This window comes from Maylandia zebra, linkage group LG18, assembly GCF_041146795.1.
Source record: "Maylandia zebra isolate NMK-2024a linkage group LG18, Mzebra_GT3a, whole genome shotgun sequence".
NCBI lineage: Eukaryota > Metazoa > Chordata > Actinopteri > Cichliformes > Cichlidae > Maylandia > Maylandia zebra.
In genome coordinates, this window is record NC_135184.1 from 7,264,130 (window position 1) to 7,279,519 (window position 15,390).

The window sequence follows — 15,390 nt, forward strand, 5'->3', positions numbered from 1 at the left end:
CAGTTTCATACGTTTACTTCTTTGATGCAATTTCATGCATCTCATATCAGAAAGATCCTTAGACTCTATACACTGGTGATAATTACAGGTAAAATTATGAACGACTTAACTATAAAGCTGCACAAGTTAGATCAGAAAGCATCCTTTCCAACTTTATGGTCATTTGATTCAGGGATACAAACATATATCCACCAAAAATCTATATCAGCTTATGTAGGGCTGCAGATCAGATGATGTTTACCGCTGTCAGTGGTCGATATTTATCAGCTGTATCGCATTCATTTCATAATCACATCCCTTGTTTATATGTAAAGGCCTAAATCTGTGCAATACCTTTATTTCTTCAGGTATTTTTGGGGAATCAGAACCATGACACCCCGGAGCTAAGATCCATAGGTCCACTTATTACCCGCTTGATCAGGATCTATCCGGAGAGAGCCACCAACGAGGGCGTGGGCCTCCGTTTAGAGCTGCTGGGCTGCGAACTGGAGGGTGAGTCCCTTTTACCACAAACAGATCTATCAGTCCGTCGTTCTGCAGTATGCCACAAAGATATAAAGAATGGCATTAAGCCTGTGATGTGGAGCAAGTTTGAACTGGATCAGATTACACTGGAAAACTTAACAGCATGTTGCAGTTTAATATCCTGATATTACACACTCCTGTGGTTTCTGCCTTTGGCAGGCTTGGTCTTGCTTGAAAGTGGCACTGAGCTTTCATAAACCATAGCAAATAGCATGCAGAAAAAAGAAGGTGAATTCCAGAAACTGCAAAGAAACTCGTTGCAGGAAGACGGAATTTACCGTTGGGGTTGTTGACAGAAGGAAACAAAAAACCCACAGTGAGGCACAATGGGACACACGCACAGTAAATGTTTTGTATCTGGGCTGAGTCTTAGATCTCAGTCATCACACTCACAAACATTCAGACTACATCTCTAGGCCGCATGTTTTATCTCATGTTTAAAACATCGTACTAACAAGAAAGCTCAAACTTTACGCCTCTGTTGTTGTGCATCGTTCTCTCACATTTTCTGTTATTCAGTTTACTTTAAGGTGTTAAATGAAATAAAGCAGGCAAACATAAAAACAGCAGGTATATTTAAAGTTTGCTTGGTTTTTTCCTCAAATGAAGTTCACCGTTAAAAACATTACTCGAATCCTTTTTTTTCTTCAGCCTCTTTAAGAGAGAGAGCAGGTGACGTGCTGCGGCAGTTCTAAATCTATTGATCTGCAGTTTTTGCTTCTTTTAAATCGCACATGACTCTTGAAAACCATTTGCCTTAGATTACATTACAGCAATCCATGTGAGTCAAAAGCTTTAAACACTTGATTTCAAGCATGATTTTGTCACCATAGACGGAAAAGGTTGAAAAAATTAAGCCAGTGTGAAAGTGCCTCAAACCTGCATTTTGCCTGACGGCCACCAGAGGGCATTACCTGTGGTTGGAAAAACACTTCAAGTCTGATAGAGGTGTATGAGAAAACAGCTTTCTGTCTGGACCTCTGTAAACACCTTCCTGATTAGTTTTTGGGCTTAGTTGCTCATTTTGGGTCATATTGACTGAAAAATAAAGTCTGTGTGGCAAATCTTGGCCATACTGTGTTTCAAAATTGAGGATTACCTGTGGTATGAAACCGCACGCTCATTGGCTAACAGATGGTAACAATGTAAAGATGTATATGGTTATTTTAGCGACAGATACCTCACTCAAACTGCTTGTCGAATCTTTTTGTTTGCGAGGGGCAGCCAATCAGAAGAAAGCTTCCTCAGAAAGAGGGAAAGGGAGCTAAAGCAGCTCGTTTCAGACTGAAGGCACGCACAAAAGCCCAGGATAAGATAAATAAGGATAATTTATAACAGTGACTCAGGCAAACGCTAATGAAATCTTTGAAAATGTTCGACATGCAAACAGTATTTGGCCTCAGTCAGCCGTTAAACAGTAAACTGCTTACACTTCACGCTGGTTGGTGTAATGAGAGGCAGAAAGAGAGTGTGAGCACATGAAAAGGCTGACGCATGCCGTGGCAGGGTACTATCTCTGCTGTTGCAGTGGTCAGAGCTTGACGGGTGTGTGGGAGAAAAAGGGAGAGGAAGAGAGGGAGGAAGGGTTTGACCTCTCACAGTAGGTGAGGAAGGAACAGATGAAGGGAGGAAGCAGGCTCTCTGATGGAGTATCTGGTTGCACTGTAGGGAGAATGATAAGAATCAGCAAAACCACGCAGGACTGCGCGTGAGAGCCCGAGAGAGGAGAAGACTGATTAAAGGACGGAGAAGACAAAGAGATGAGAGAAGTACGCGGGGCATCTTACATCTGTCAACTCAATTAAATCAACCATGTTAAACTGAATTTTTGAAAACCTTAAAATCTCTCAACAGCTAATTGTTTTTTCTTTGTATTCACGTTCCCTTCAAAGAAAAATGTTTCCCAGTCAACAGGGAAGCAGCTCGGAGACAGCGACAGTACCTGCACACCTAATTGTGCAAACCATTAACTTTAATACTGCTCCTCAACTAAAATCCAGTAAAAGTAAGCAGCTCATATGCAAAACAAACATCCTACTCTTCCCTAGATGAAAACAGTAAACACACTTTCTTGTGCGGAGTCCAACCTACAGTAATATCCGCAGCTGACACATACTCTAGTGATATGCTTGTGAATGCAACAGTTTGTGACTCATGTTACAGATGGACTGTGACTCATTGTTTTTGACAAATGATCTACCATGTAGGTCTGTTTGCATGTGGGCATATGTGGGTCATATTAAAGGAAAAGCATTAATCCTTGACCCTTACAGCAAGGGGCTAAGTTCCTTCTGTTCCACTCTGGGGGCATTTTACTGGCATTGTTAGGGTGCACTTGTTTTTTTGGCCGGGAAAATCACAGCAAATCGGTTTGGGTTTCTTTTTTAAGTTGTTCTGAGTGGGAGTGGAAGATGGCAGTGCCCACCTTAATAAGAAATAAACCGTCACTGAGCAGTTTTGGGAGTGCAGCAGTGATGTAAATCATCTTCAATCTTTGGAGTCACCAGATCTTAACAAGTCTAAACACCTGAAGCCAGTGTGAAAGTGCCTCAAACCTGCATTTTGTCTGATGGCCATGAGAGGGCGATACCTGTGGTTGGAAAAGGACTTCCAGTCCTATTGAGGTGTATGAGAAAACAGCTTTCTGTCTGGACCTCTGTAAACACCTTCCTGATGAGTTTTAGGGGTTAGTTACTCATTTTGGGTTCATATTGACTGAAAAATCAAAAGTCTGTGTGGCAAGTCACACAAGCATGTCGATTATCAGGTTGGAGAGGTAGGATGGGTCGATGGACGGATTTCTTTTATCAATGAAAGACACAGTCTTGGTCACTCCTTAAAAGCAGAGGTCACTCAGTGAGAAAGGCAACAGTTTTGCAGCCAAAGTAAATTAAATTAGGACGCTCATCTGCCAAAATAACTGCTGCTGAAGCTCACATTTATGAACCAACCAATTGGAATACAGCGTGAAATGATGCGGATGAACTCGATGTACTTGTAGGGAAAAAAAAGCCAAACAAACTTGAACAGAGTAGATGCAAAACAGAATTTGTCTTGTTTCTGAGATGCTTCCTCCAGCTGTTATCGTGACTGCAACAACGAGAGCGTAGCAGGGAAACAAACATAGACTGCAGCATCACGAAACAGTCTGATGTCCTCCCCAAGTTCGAGTTCCACAAAATTGATTTTCACTTTTTCCTTTAATTTGTCACTCCTCCACTTATGTAGACTTTGCTGGGAGATAATCGCACAAAACAATCCACACATTTTTACATGTGTTTTTAAACAACACTGTGTACAGTATGTGGTGGATGATGGTGTGGCATTATTAAGTTAAACTGATACTTTAGTGTATTTTTAGTTAAAGGGGGGTCACTGCAATACACACTGCAGCAGGAGACATGACACAGACACTTTAATCCCACTGCTTGCAGCACGTGCACACATACTTAATAAAATACATGCAAACCATGTGGATACATATAAAAACGTGGTACATAGACATTCACAGTCATATCCAATTATCCAAATCACAGCTTTCTTGTAGGAACAGAGAAGCTCGCTGAGGCAGTTTGGTGCTTCATAAATGTGCATAATGACCTCAAGTGGTCCTTAAAGGGCTAAACAAGCAAAATTTGTGCTATTAAATAAATAAAATGTGCTAAAGCTATTGTCGAAAGCTTTAGAAATGTACGGTGTCGGATATACCAAGCATCAACTAGCAGTTCATTTATAACTGAAAACAGGTTTTTGTTAATTAGACCGAGAGCCGCGCTTCATTAATGAGTCTCCCTCTCTTTTCACGAGAACATCAAGATGCCAACTCGAGCCCAGACAAACACAAGCGAAGAGAAACTAACAAGCTCAACGATATTCCTGCGGATCACTTTCAGCAGCTTAATCAGATGTTTTGCCTCGAGCTCCGAGTTAAATCAGCTCGACGCGTACATCCACGCTGCTGTAAGAGCAAACCTCCATCCCACTCGAAATGTCGCAGACACGTTTCCTTACAAAGTTTAATTATATGCAGACCATCTGTGGTTTTCACATAGTCTGCATACGCTTAATGCAAGTTCAATTTGTTTAATTTACATAAAAACACATCACCACACATTGACTGCAGAGTAGAATTTAACAAGATACAAGAGTTTCTGTCATTATTACTCTGGTACTTGATGAGGGGAAAAGTGCCAGCTCTCAACCTTCCGAGAAATCAAGACACTTGAGTTTTGTAGTTAATGAGAGCGCTGTATCCAACCTTAAATCACTTTTCATTAAAGGGGAACCTATTATGCTTATTTCTAACTCCATATTTTCATCTGGAGAGTCGACTAGAGTAGCTCTGCATGATTCACAAGTCAAAATCATCTTTATTTAAACTTATGCTGGGTGTTGGTGCAGCCCTTCAGTTCATCCTCTGTGTTAGCTTTCTTCGCTCTCCCTTTAAGACAACTTTCTTCTGACTGGCCCGTGGTAAACTAAAGATCATGTTAATGACCATATTAAGAGCATCCTGGTATGTTATTGGGTCTATGCCCCTGCATTTTGGACTTATGATTCATAGTTTTGCTATTTATATTAATAATTCTTGTTTCTTGTTTGTTTGTTCCCTTTTTTGCTTCCAGTCGGTCTTCAGTGTCTATGTGTTTGTTTGCCTTCAGTCTCCCCAGTCCTGTCTCCTGTGCTCTCAAGTTCCTTCATCTTTTGTCCACATGTCTTAGTCTGACTCTCAGTGTGTTACTTCCTGTTTTATTTTGAAACTGCCCTGGTCAGTGGGATTCCATTCAGCTGTGTTCCCAGGTGTGTTCACTCTGCCCAATTCCTATGGCGTTATTTTTGTGCCACTATTCTGAGCGCACGTAAAAAAAAAATTGCAGGTGCAAGTGTTGCATTTTGAGGAGAAATTTATTTTGAGCGAAGAAAAGCTAAATTTGAGTGAACAAAATTCATTGCTGCATGCAAAAAATGTATTTCAGTGCATTTGCGCTCGCTCGCAATGTGTTGCTCGCGCTCTCAACATTTCTGCCCGTGCGCGCTCAACTCTTTCTGTACACCGTTACATTTGTGCCACAAAACCAGCCAATCACAGACTTGGATGCAAAAAAATCTGATTGGCTGTTTTGGTCTCCAATCAGCTCGAAATGACGAAATGCAATATCCCAGAATCCATTTTGTCCAAAACTCAAACGAGGCAGTGGCGGAGGAACACAGAGTTCTGGGTCACAAAATAAACTTTTAAGATATTTTCATGCGAGACTGGTGCTGTGTAAACTTCTAATATCTGCTCGATTTATCAAGACATCACATATTTGCATAAGTGCTCTAATGTTTTCGGAAACTCTTTCAGGTCTTTCAGGTTTTTGTTTCTTGATTACCAGCAATAATTTTATGATTTGGAGTTTTACATCTGTATGCTGAGTCCTGCATTCTGGGTCCACTCCCTGCCTGCCACACGCCCGGCAACAGACAGAGCAAACATAAAAGAAAAAATACTGTCTGCAACCCGGCATTGAAAGCAGTCTGAGGCCTGAGCATTAGACTCACAGGGATTACTTTTATGTTTTGTCATGTTTAATAGGAGGAACACCATTTGTAACAGTATATATGGAAAAGCGTAATAGGTCCGCTATAATGACTCTGAATTCTCATATAAAAGAGACAAAATGTGTTAGTTTCTCCTAAGTATTCTCCTTTCTAGACCAAAAATCCTCTGAAACTTTCTTTTCAGTCATTTTCTTTTTCGAGCTCACTGCAAAAAATGACATTAAAGTTAATTAGACCGACTATATTGTCAAAAGCTTTTAATGCATGTAGCTACTTTTCTTCTTTGTAAATCTGTCTGCAGAGTAGACGCGATCTGCCCAGCTCCATGTTATTTTTAATCTTCATTTTTTAAGAAGCACCGTGAAATAAATCAGAAAATCAAAAAGTCCTTTGTGCCCATTCCTGTTTGCGTTTCCACCACGATCGCAAAACTGTGAAAATCAACTTAATTAGACTGATAGCAGATGAAAAAGCAACAGGTTTTTAACAGTTTTCCCCCAGTGGGTATCTGACAAGACCGAGACACAGTGGCATCCCACTGAGAACGCCTGTCTCCGCAGTAGGAGGTGATTGGGTCCTCTTACTTGTTAGTTACCAAATAAAAGTTAAGTTTTGTTTTTCTTTGGCATCTTTGTCAGCAGTGTTTCTCAGACACTAATTCAGCCCCAGTAGTTTTCCTCCATTTTAAAACAAGTTCAAGCAGCTTTCATATTACAGCTATTAAGTTAGATTTTCAGACTATAACGCTCTTTGATTTGTACACTAGAATATACGTGAATTGTAAACTGCATCTAAGGCAGGATTACAAACAGAGCAAACTAAGCAAATGCTCAGGAACCCACAACTCCAGGGGGACTCATAAGTCTGTCACCGATGATCGGTCCTGCATCCTTCGAGTTTGGCTCCAGTAAATGAGAGGGACTCAGACTGGAACCAAACTGTTTTAGTTTTGCTTCTTTCCATCAGCGCTTTGTGTAATTATCAAGCAGAAACCCAAGGAAAGAACTGTAAGACAGCGGCAAAATATTTTTGGTCTCAGTATGTCTTTAGCAGTTAACGAATCACTAAAGGCCGATCATTATTCACTGAGTGTTTTAAGACTTTTTTTCTCTGCCCAGTAGATGATGAGTTCGCTGTCAAAGAAAAATTGCTAGCTTTTAATTAGCTTTGAGAAATCAGTGAATTATTTTGGCTTTGGTTTCAGCTTTGGATTGGTGCTTATGTAGCACTTTTCTACTTAAGCTACATTCACTCATTCACACACACAGTCATACACTTCTTCTTTTTTTAGTGCTTTTTAATAACTAGCATCCTCACATTTGTTGGATGCCCAAGGGCTTCTTCAATGTCCACACATGTGGACACTGGAGAAGCACTTATGATTGGTAGATGAGCCCCCCACCTCCTGGGCCTCAGTCGCCTGTGACGACACAACTTTGGAGGTGTCTTAGTACTTAAAAAATGAAACTAGTATAGTTGTGCCTCATATGAGATCACCCTAGCGATTACTGAGCCAAACAGGCTATATCCCTTTGACACTCAAACTGCATTTAAACGTGCATGAAGGGCACTGATAGGGCGAGAGGTGGGGTCAGTTCTTGACACTCTTTCATCTCCTTTTTTTAATCCATTCTAGTCACTCACACTTCCTGTCTCTTCATCTTCATCCACAGAAATAACAACTACAGCACTTCCCACCACCCCACTCGCATCTACGCCTCCCATGACCACATTTGGTGCGACCACCACAGCACCGATCACCAACCCCGGCACTACAGCAGTTATAGAGTGTGAAGATGGACGGCTGGACTGCATCACTGAAACCGAGACCCCCGAATACGACGAAGGTAAACCACGGAAACTCGGTTCCTTTTAGTTCGCTCTCCGTCTCGGTGAGCTCGCCAAATTAAAATGCAAAGCAATAAAAGCTAAAAGGATTGAACGCGGGAATAAAAGCCTTTCTTCTTTCTTCCTTTAAATGTTATTGATTTAATTTCTGCTTTAATGAAGCCCAGTTGGAATTGGATCATGAGAAATTCTCCCTTATCTTCTCACTAGCTGCTACAGTTTTGACTGAATTGGTCTTTTTCTGTTCAGCTTTATTTATTTATTAGCTTTTCTTTAGTGCTGTCTGACTATCCTTGTTTCCGATTCTCCTTTATCCTCTCTTTTATTTACAGCCACGTTAAGCATTAGGCCTCTTTTCTAGGATTTAAAAAGCTAAAGAAAAAATCTAAAACCTTAAAGTTAAAATGTTTGGCTTGAATGCCTGGTACTAGTTTTTCATAAAAGCAGGTATGTTGTGTTTGTGCTGGCATCTGTGTGGGTGAGAAATCCCTCTCTGACCTTTGACCCCAAACTGACTGCCCCATCTGTCTTTCGCAGGAGGCACCACGTCCACCAACCCCATTATGGAGTTCATGCCAGGTGAGCATTTCCGCCCCAATCTGCTCCCATGTTTCCCCGTACAATGTGTTTCATTTAAAGCAAAGTTAAACCATTTTACAGGCAGCTGTAGATGTGAAAGCGCTGCTCGGGTTTTGCCAGATCGGTGCATTAATTCAGCCAATGGACCCATTATTCAGTGTCACCAACGGTACTGACCACGGTCGCGAAGAACAGTGAAGCTGACCTCCATTAGAGTTAATAGCTTTTTCATGGCCCCACTTCACAAATGAACCTGACACTGCTGAACCCTGGCACTAGCGGACTACAGAGAGAGACAGAACAGACACACGTGCTATTAGGTTATATATTTACAGAGAGAGAGAGAGGAAGAGAGTGAAAGAGAGAGCAAAGACTTTTTTTTTCGTCAGTGTTTTTCATCTTTGACGCCAGACCAGCTGTAGTCAAAAGACGATTATTTCCCTGTGTAGTAATTTGCACAGCACAGATCGCGGAGGCTTGAAGATGCACAACACCTGTAGGCAAGCTTAAATGCTGCGCCACATCTGCCAGCTAGATGCAATTGGAAGGCTATCAGCTGATACCAGCTGAGCTTGTATTTGTAGCTTGTCTCTATGCTCAGTTTTTAAATGTAACACAAAAAATCTGTTTAATCAAAGTTTTCATGAAGTGCTATGCACAAAAAATGAATAAATATATTGAAAAATCATAAAAGAAATAGTTAAAACTCAAGAATTGAACATTTTAAGTTATCCTGGACATATGGGTGGGGCATCCACTACTTTTACTGGTACTGGATTTGCTAGTAAATTTCTATAGTCTGATTCTTGAGGTGCCATCGCTATATATTTCTCTGGGTTAAATCTTCTTACATCGATGAAAAGGTTTCTACAGGTTTCAACAGCAAGGGGAAGGATAGAGGAAAGGAAAGAAGGAAAGAAAATAGGAAAAAAAAGTCAAGATATTTTTTCATGTTCCTTTCCCTGCAGATTTCTCTTAAACCCCACTGGAAATGTTTAAATAGCGTTTTGTTATAAAGAAACAACTTAAAACTTTCTAAGAGTGTCTGAGGTTGAAACTCATGATCATTCATCTATAAAACTGCACTTTACAGATGTGGAAACAACAGCAGAAAAGAGAGTGGCATTAGACTCGTGAGATAGTGTGAAAAAACTGCAGGTGTTAATGGAACGAGAAACATTGATGTTGTGATTCCGCACATGCATTTAAAGCCAACTGCAGCGCTCTGTTTTGGTCATTTATGGCTTTCTTTTCTGGGTGAACATTTTAGCACCACATCACAGTTCACCCTCCCTTGTGAGTACACTGAATGCAACTCATTTTGAGCAAACAGGCTGAGAAGAAGAGGAATGAATAGGCAGAAAGGTTAAAAAAAATGGCAGCTCTGACAGGGGGGGAAAAGAAATAAAGCGGGGGGGGGGGGAGGCTGGGTGAGGAGGATAAAGAGGCAAAAAGAGAAAGGGAGAGTGCAGGTAAAAGAGAGGAACAGAGGGAGGTGAAGTGAGAGCAGCGGAGGAAGAATAAAGGCCTCTTGGGTCTCAATTAGCTGAGCTGAAGCATCGCGTGAAGACAGCTTGGGGTTGCTGGATGGTGGGTGGGTGGGTAAGGTGGGTATTACTGTGTAGCTCCACGGTCATCTCTGCATCCTATTAGCCTCTCAGAAACATGTCCACTGTTGAGAGATTTTTGCATTTATTTGGATGCTGCGGTGAACCGATACCGCCCGTCAACTGCTGGCAGAGGCAGAGGAAAAAGGGAGGGTTTTTTCTGTTTGGGTTTTTAAGGGGGCCACATCCGTTGATGTTGGTGGCACCGCGCCCTGCTCCGTGGTCCCTCCACTCTTCGGTTTCTCTCTCCTAAAGTGCTGATCCCAAACATATGGACGTGCTTGATACTGTTTTCTATCAGGGCTGACATCTTGCTGAGGATGTGGAGGAAAATGCCCTCCAGCGCTGCACATTGTACATACAGTCACAACGGTCTCTCTGTTTGTCTCACCCCATCTGCACAAGCCTTTTGTAGGCTGCACAATTTATACTCGGAGAGCACATGACAGCAGGAACAGCTTCCTGATAGGAATGCTACGAGACTTGCTGTCCTTTTTTTCAGGCCATCTCCCCTTACCTCCTCCTGAATGACACTGATTGGTCAGTGAACACAGCACCAGATCGTAGCTGTACGCCTCTTCACTTAAAAACCTAAGCAGTTTGTCACATAGCATAGCAGCTTTTCAGGGACTTGATTCAGTTCTCAGGAAGGGTTTACAGGAGCAGATAGGAGCTGTTTACTTCAGCATTTGGGATTCAAATGAAGGGCTACTGTTTCCTTAAGGTTGTCTTTAAAGTGCTTGATGTACCAGCAAAGATAGGAATAAATATAGTTAAGACACGCGTCTTAGAGGCGCCCCTCCCTGAGCCTGGTTCTGCTGGAGGTTTCTTCCTGTTAAAAGGGAGTTTTTCCTTCCCACTGTCGCCAAAGTGCTTGCTCATAGGGGGTCATATGATTGTTGGGTTTTTTCTCTGTATGTATTATTGTAGGGTCTACCTTACAATATATATTGCCTTAGATTGAAGGACTGCTGTTGTAATTTGGCGCTATATAAATAAAATTGAATTCAATTCAATTGAATAGAGAACCTTCCAAAACTAGGACTGAACTCACAACAACTGTGCTTACTAATAGCTGATTATTGATTACAGGGAAAATTTTCAGTTATATTTTGTAGGTATGAGATTCTTAGGAGTGTTTTTGTGTCTCTTTGCTACAGCTTACTTGTGGTTCGCCTGTAACTTTGACTTCTCGTCGTTCTGCGGCTGGACCAGAGAGACCGGTACGGGAGCTGAGTGGATCATCCAGGCCAACGGGGCTCCCGCTGTCCACAGAGGACCACCCCTTGACCACATGGGTAGGTGATGAGTGCTGACTTTTTTTTTTCTCTTTCTTTGAACTAGTGGCACTCGACAGATGCTTTGGGAGAGTGCTCCGTAGCTCTCGATGTTACTATGCATCTGCTGAAAAGTCTGTTGAAACCTCTTGTGCTAGAAATGGGAATATTTTCAACAAAGCTTTAAATAACACTATACAGTCCCCGTGCTGCTGTAAATTCACAACTCTGCCTTTTTTCTGTTTAAAGAAATGAGGAAAAACATGCCTATGATGTAAAAAGAAATTCCCACTGGACACCCAACCTTGTTCTTACTTTGAAGGACAAAAACTTTGTGAATATGGAAATATATCACAAAGCTAAGTAGGCCTGATGCTCTATGAGCTGTTATACACATGAAAAGGCTCAAGCCACTCACTCATGCCACAATGTTAAGTCCCTGTAAGGTCCGAAAGGACATATTTGGGTAATAATTACTGTAAGAGGTCCATCTGTCCATCCTGTAAAGTGTATCTGGCAGAAGTCTAGGCAGAGATGCCCAAACTTCTTTCTTTTGGTCACCTTGCGAAGCGCAAACAACTGACCAAATGACCGTTATCCCAAGGTTGTGACCACACACCCTCAGAAGGAATCTCACTTTCACTGCTTGCATCCAAGAGCTTATTCTTTTGGTCACTACCAGCACCTTCTGGCCGCAGGTGTGGGCGGGAAAATAACTCAACCTCCCACCTCCAAAACGCTGAGATGCTTGAACTTCTCCACTTGAGGCAGTAACCCATCCATAAATATCAAAACTGTACTCATCATGGAGCACAGCCGGCAAACATTTTCTGGATCTGAACTGACCCAACCTTCCCAATAAGGATCTTTTCCTGATGAGAGCAGCATCTCTCACCGGGTTTTACAATGGAACAGTCCAGAGTGTTCACAGCTGAAAGCAGGGGATCTAATCATAAGCAGAATCAGAAGCATGCTGTTCTGCTGTAGCTTCCTGATGGGTTTGATGGAGAAGAGTTGTCAAAAATGGTCCAAATTGTTGTGCATGTCATCGTGTGCATTCACACAGGGAGAGTATTCTGGCTGCACCAACAAAATCGTTGCTTACTACCCGGCCCTACTCACCAGAATGTTTGCCTGCAGCTTCTTCCTCTTCAAAAAAAATTATCTTCAAGTTGAAAGGTTGCTGTTATGAGACAGTGGAAGAAACCCAAAAATAGTAGCCATGTTTGAAAAAGATAAGAAGAGATGGCGTGAATTTAAATCAACTTATTTTTGTTTTGCTTTGTTTTTTAAGAACAAAAGATGCAGTTGCATCTTGTGCCTTTTTCTAACAAAACATATGTTTGTATGGGCGTATTTTAATGTTATGTGCTGTAATACAATTTGAAGAAGGAACGAACAGCCTTGAAATCCTTGACTTTTAAAAGACATATAGCACTGAAATTCATCAACATGCCTCGGCTCTCTGTCCTTCTCTCCATTCAAGCTTGATGGATGTGATGGATGTTTCTGTGGAGACGGGAGCAGCAGTAGCAGCAGCTCTAAAATGAATGATTTCACCTTGATTTCTTGACTTAACCAGATCACTAATAAAAAATGAGTATTTTGTGATGTCAAGTCAGATTTTTCTCCTGAAGCGAGAGCCCTTTGTTTTCACGAGAAAACCTTGTGAGGTCCTTGAATCTGATGTGTGTGGGGGTTTCGAAAGCTTGATGCTAAGCAGTATCGCAGACATTATCAAGTACTCACTTTATGAAAAGACAGTTAAATGTTTAGACAAACCACAAGGAAGGTAATCAGCTGAATGCAGTCAAATGAATGTACTGTAATGAAGGCTTGGGAGATTTATGAGTCCTTTATTGTCACGCTGATGTTTGCGCTCAGTCATATTAAGGCGTGTATTCATTAAAGATGTATAGATATCAGCATATTTACATTCAGGGATGTATTTAAAAGAATAATATCAGCAGTAACGCATTGGAAAAGCTTTCAGGAGTCCTCTAATGTCACAATCACCTCTTACCTTGTCTTCTGCTGCCCCCTGCAGGCCAACCTGGAAACTTCATTTACGTGCAGCTGACTGACTCGGACACACCGAGTAAAACTGGTGAAGATGAGGACAAAGAAGAGAAGGTGGCAAGGTTGGCCAGCCTGCCCATCACCTCTCCAGACTCTGACCTGTGCATGGCGTTCTGGTATCACATGGTTGGTGAACACGCAGGAGCGCTTCACATCAAACACAGGAAGGAGACAGAGGAGGGGCAGATCCTGTGGACGCTCAGTGGCCATCAGGGCAGTCGGTGGAGGGAGGGACGAGTTATACTGCCACACTCAAGCATCCCCTATCAGGTAATATAAATCTGGATGTAATGACTCTTAAAATGACAGCAGGGAGAGATTGTAAATTCACTACTACTGATAACTATAAGACAAGTCAGTCCTGAGTCAGAACATTCTTTCCTTATAGGCTCACCATTAGGATGGATTTTCGGGGTTATTTTTGCCTTCATTATGTGCAAACAGAAAGTATGTTAAGGGCAGAGAAAGAAAGGTATGATTTGGAACAAAAGAATAAACTCTGGATGTTGGGATTACAGTTTGCACCTTAACAATTTAGCCAACAAAAATAAAAAAAAATTACTTATGTACAGCAAAGTTTCTGGATGATTAACCTTCTCTTTTTGTTGTCCTGTATGAGAAAATGCATGTGAAAGACTTTGTGTGGTTTTTTGCAGGTGGTGGTGGAAGGCATCGCAGACCGACGCAGCTTAGGCTACATAGCTGTGGACAACATCCAGATCATGGATGGAGTCAGAGCTGAGGACTGCAAAGGTGTGTATTTCAATGTTACGTAACATCGTCATCATTGCTGTTTTGTGCTTCGCTTTTTCTGTGCGAGGCCAGTGTAGCTATGGTTGAGGTGTGGGATCGGCCCAGTTAAATATGTGATCAGAATTTAAGAGTAAATATTTTAGTTAAGCCAAAAAAAGTGGAATGTCACTACCGTGTGAATGTGCAGTATCCCTTGGTTTTTTTAGTCAGATCCATCCCTCGTGGCCTGTTTAAAAGCACCAAGATGAAAAAAACTCTGCTCTTTATTTAGCAGGAAAAGTCCTTTTCTCCTTTTTCAACAACTACAGTGAAAGAAGAACCGCTGTTGGTGGAAAAATTACCTACCCTAACACATATCTTGTTCCAATAAATGCAAGAAATGGAACGAATCAGCGCTTTAAATATTAGCTCAACTTTGGTTATTTTTTGTCTAATATTCTTATTTTTGTCTGGGACATCATCCAAAATGTGTAGAAAGAAAGATATGAAATGCCAGCATCTGGTAGGCCTGCTTCTGCATTGTATGCAAACAGAGAATCTTTTTTTTATCCTCCAGATCCCAAACCTCCTACATCTCCACCAACAGAGATCTTCATTCTGCGTAAGTATTGAACATAATATCTTGGTGCCCGGTAAATAAGTGCATGCAGTTTTTATTGGACATTTCTGCACTTTAAATCATTGTCTCTGTCTCTGCAAAGTAGAATTGGTAAAGAAAAACATTCAGTCAATGCCAGAATAAGAATCAGACTTGTGTTAGCATGTTATTTTGTTTGGTTTTACTTATGTCAAAGAACTACATCTGTTGTTGTTGTTGTCGTTGTGCTCCCATATACCAAATGCTTATTCATTACTGTACTGCTGTAAATGTGATATTTATATAATAATTGTGGTCTTCAAGTAAGCAACCTCAGAAACTAAACAGTCCCAGATTTTACAAGAATATTTTAACATAATTCTAATGAAATTAATATGCGCAATATTCTCAGTCTCACATTTTCCTCTTCAGATATCTGTGGCCTTTCCATGTATCGCTATTATAATCTAAAATTTCAATAACACAAAATGCTGTCAATTGAAAAAATAGCAAATAAATATTACGCTCCAGTAGATTCTGACATATCAGAAGTAGAAAACAGCCGAGTTTGATGATTTCTGCTTTCTGCTTCTGCTCTTTC

At 41.3% G+C, this 15,390-nt stretch overlaps 1 protein-coding gene across 2 annotated transcripts in view; it reads left to right on the forward strand.

Moving 5' to 3' along the window:
• LOC101465901 (neuropilin-1a) overlaps positions 1–15,390 on the forward strand; it is a 104,393-nt gene that overhangs the window by 84,770 nt on the left and 4,233 nt on the right. For both annotated transcript variants that reach the window (XM_076876301.1, XM_004565545.5), the window contains exons 11-17: positions 348–492; positions 7,743–7,916; positions 8,455–8,496; positions 11,264–11,401; positions 13,428–13,729; positions 14,116–14,212; positions 14,769–14,813. In XM_076876301.1, coding sequence (XP_076732416.1) covers positions 348–492; positions 7,743–7,916; positions 8,455–8,496; positions 11,264–11,401; positions 13,428–13,729; positions 14,116–14,212; positions 14,769–14,813 — 943 coding nt within the window. The remainder of the gene's footprint in view (positions 1–347; positions 493–7,742; positions 7,917–8,454; positions 8,497–11,263; positions 11,402–13,427; positions 13,730–14,115; positions 14,213–14,768; positions 14,814–15,390) is intronic.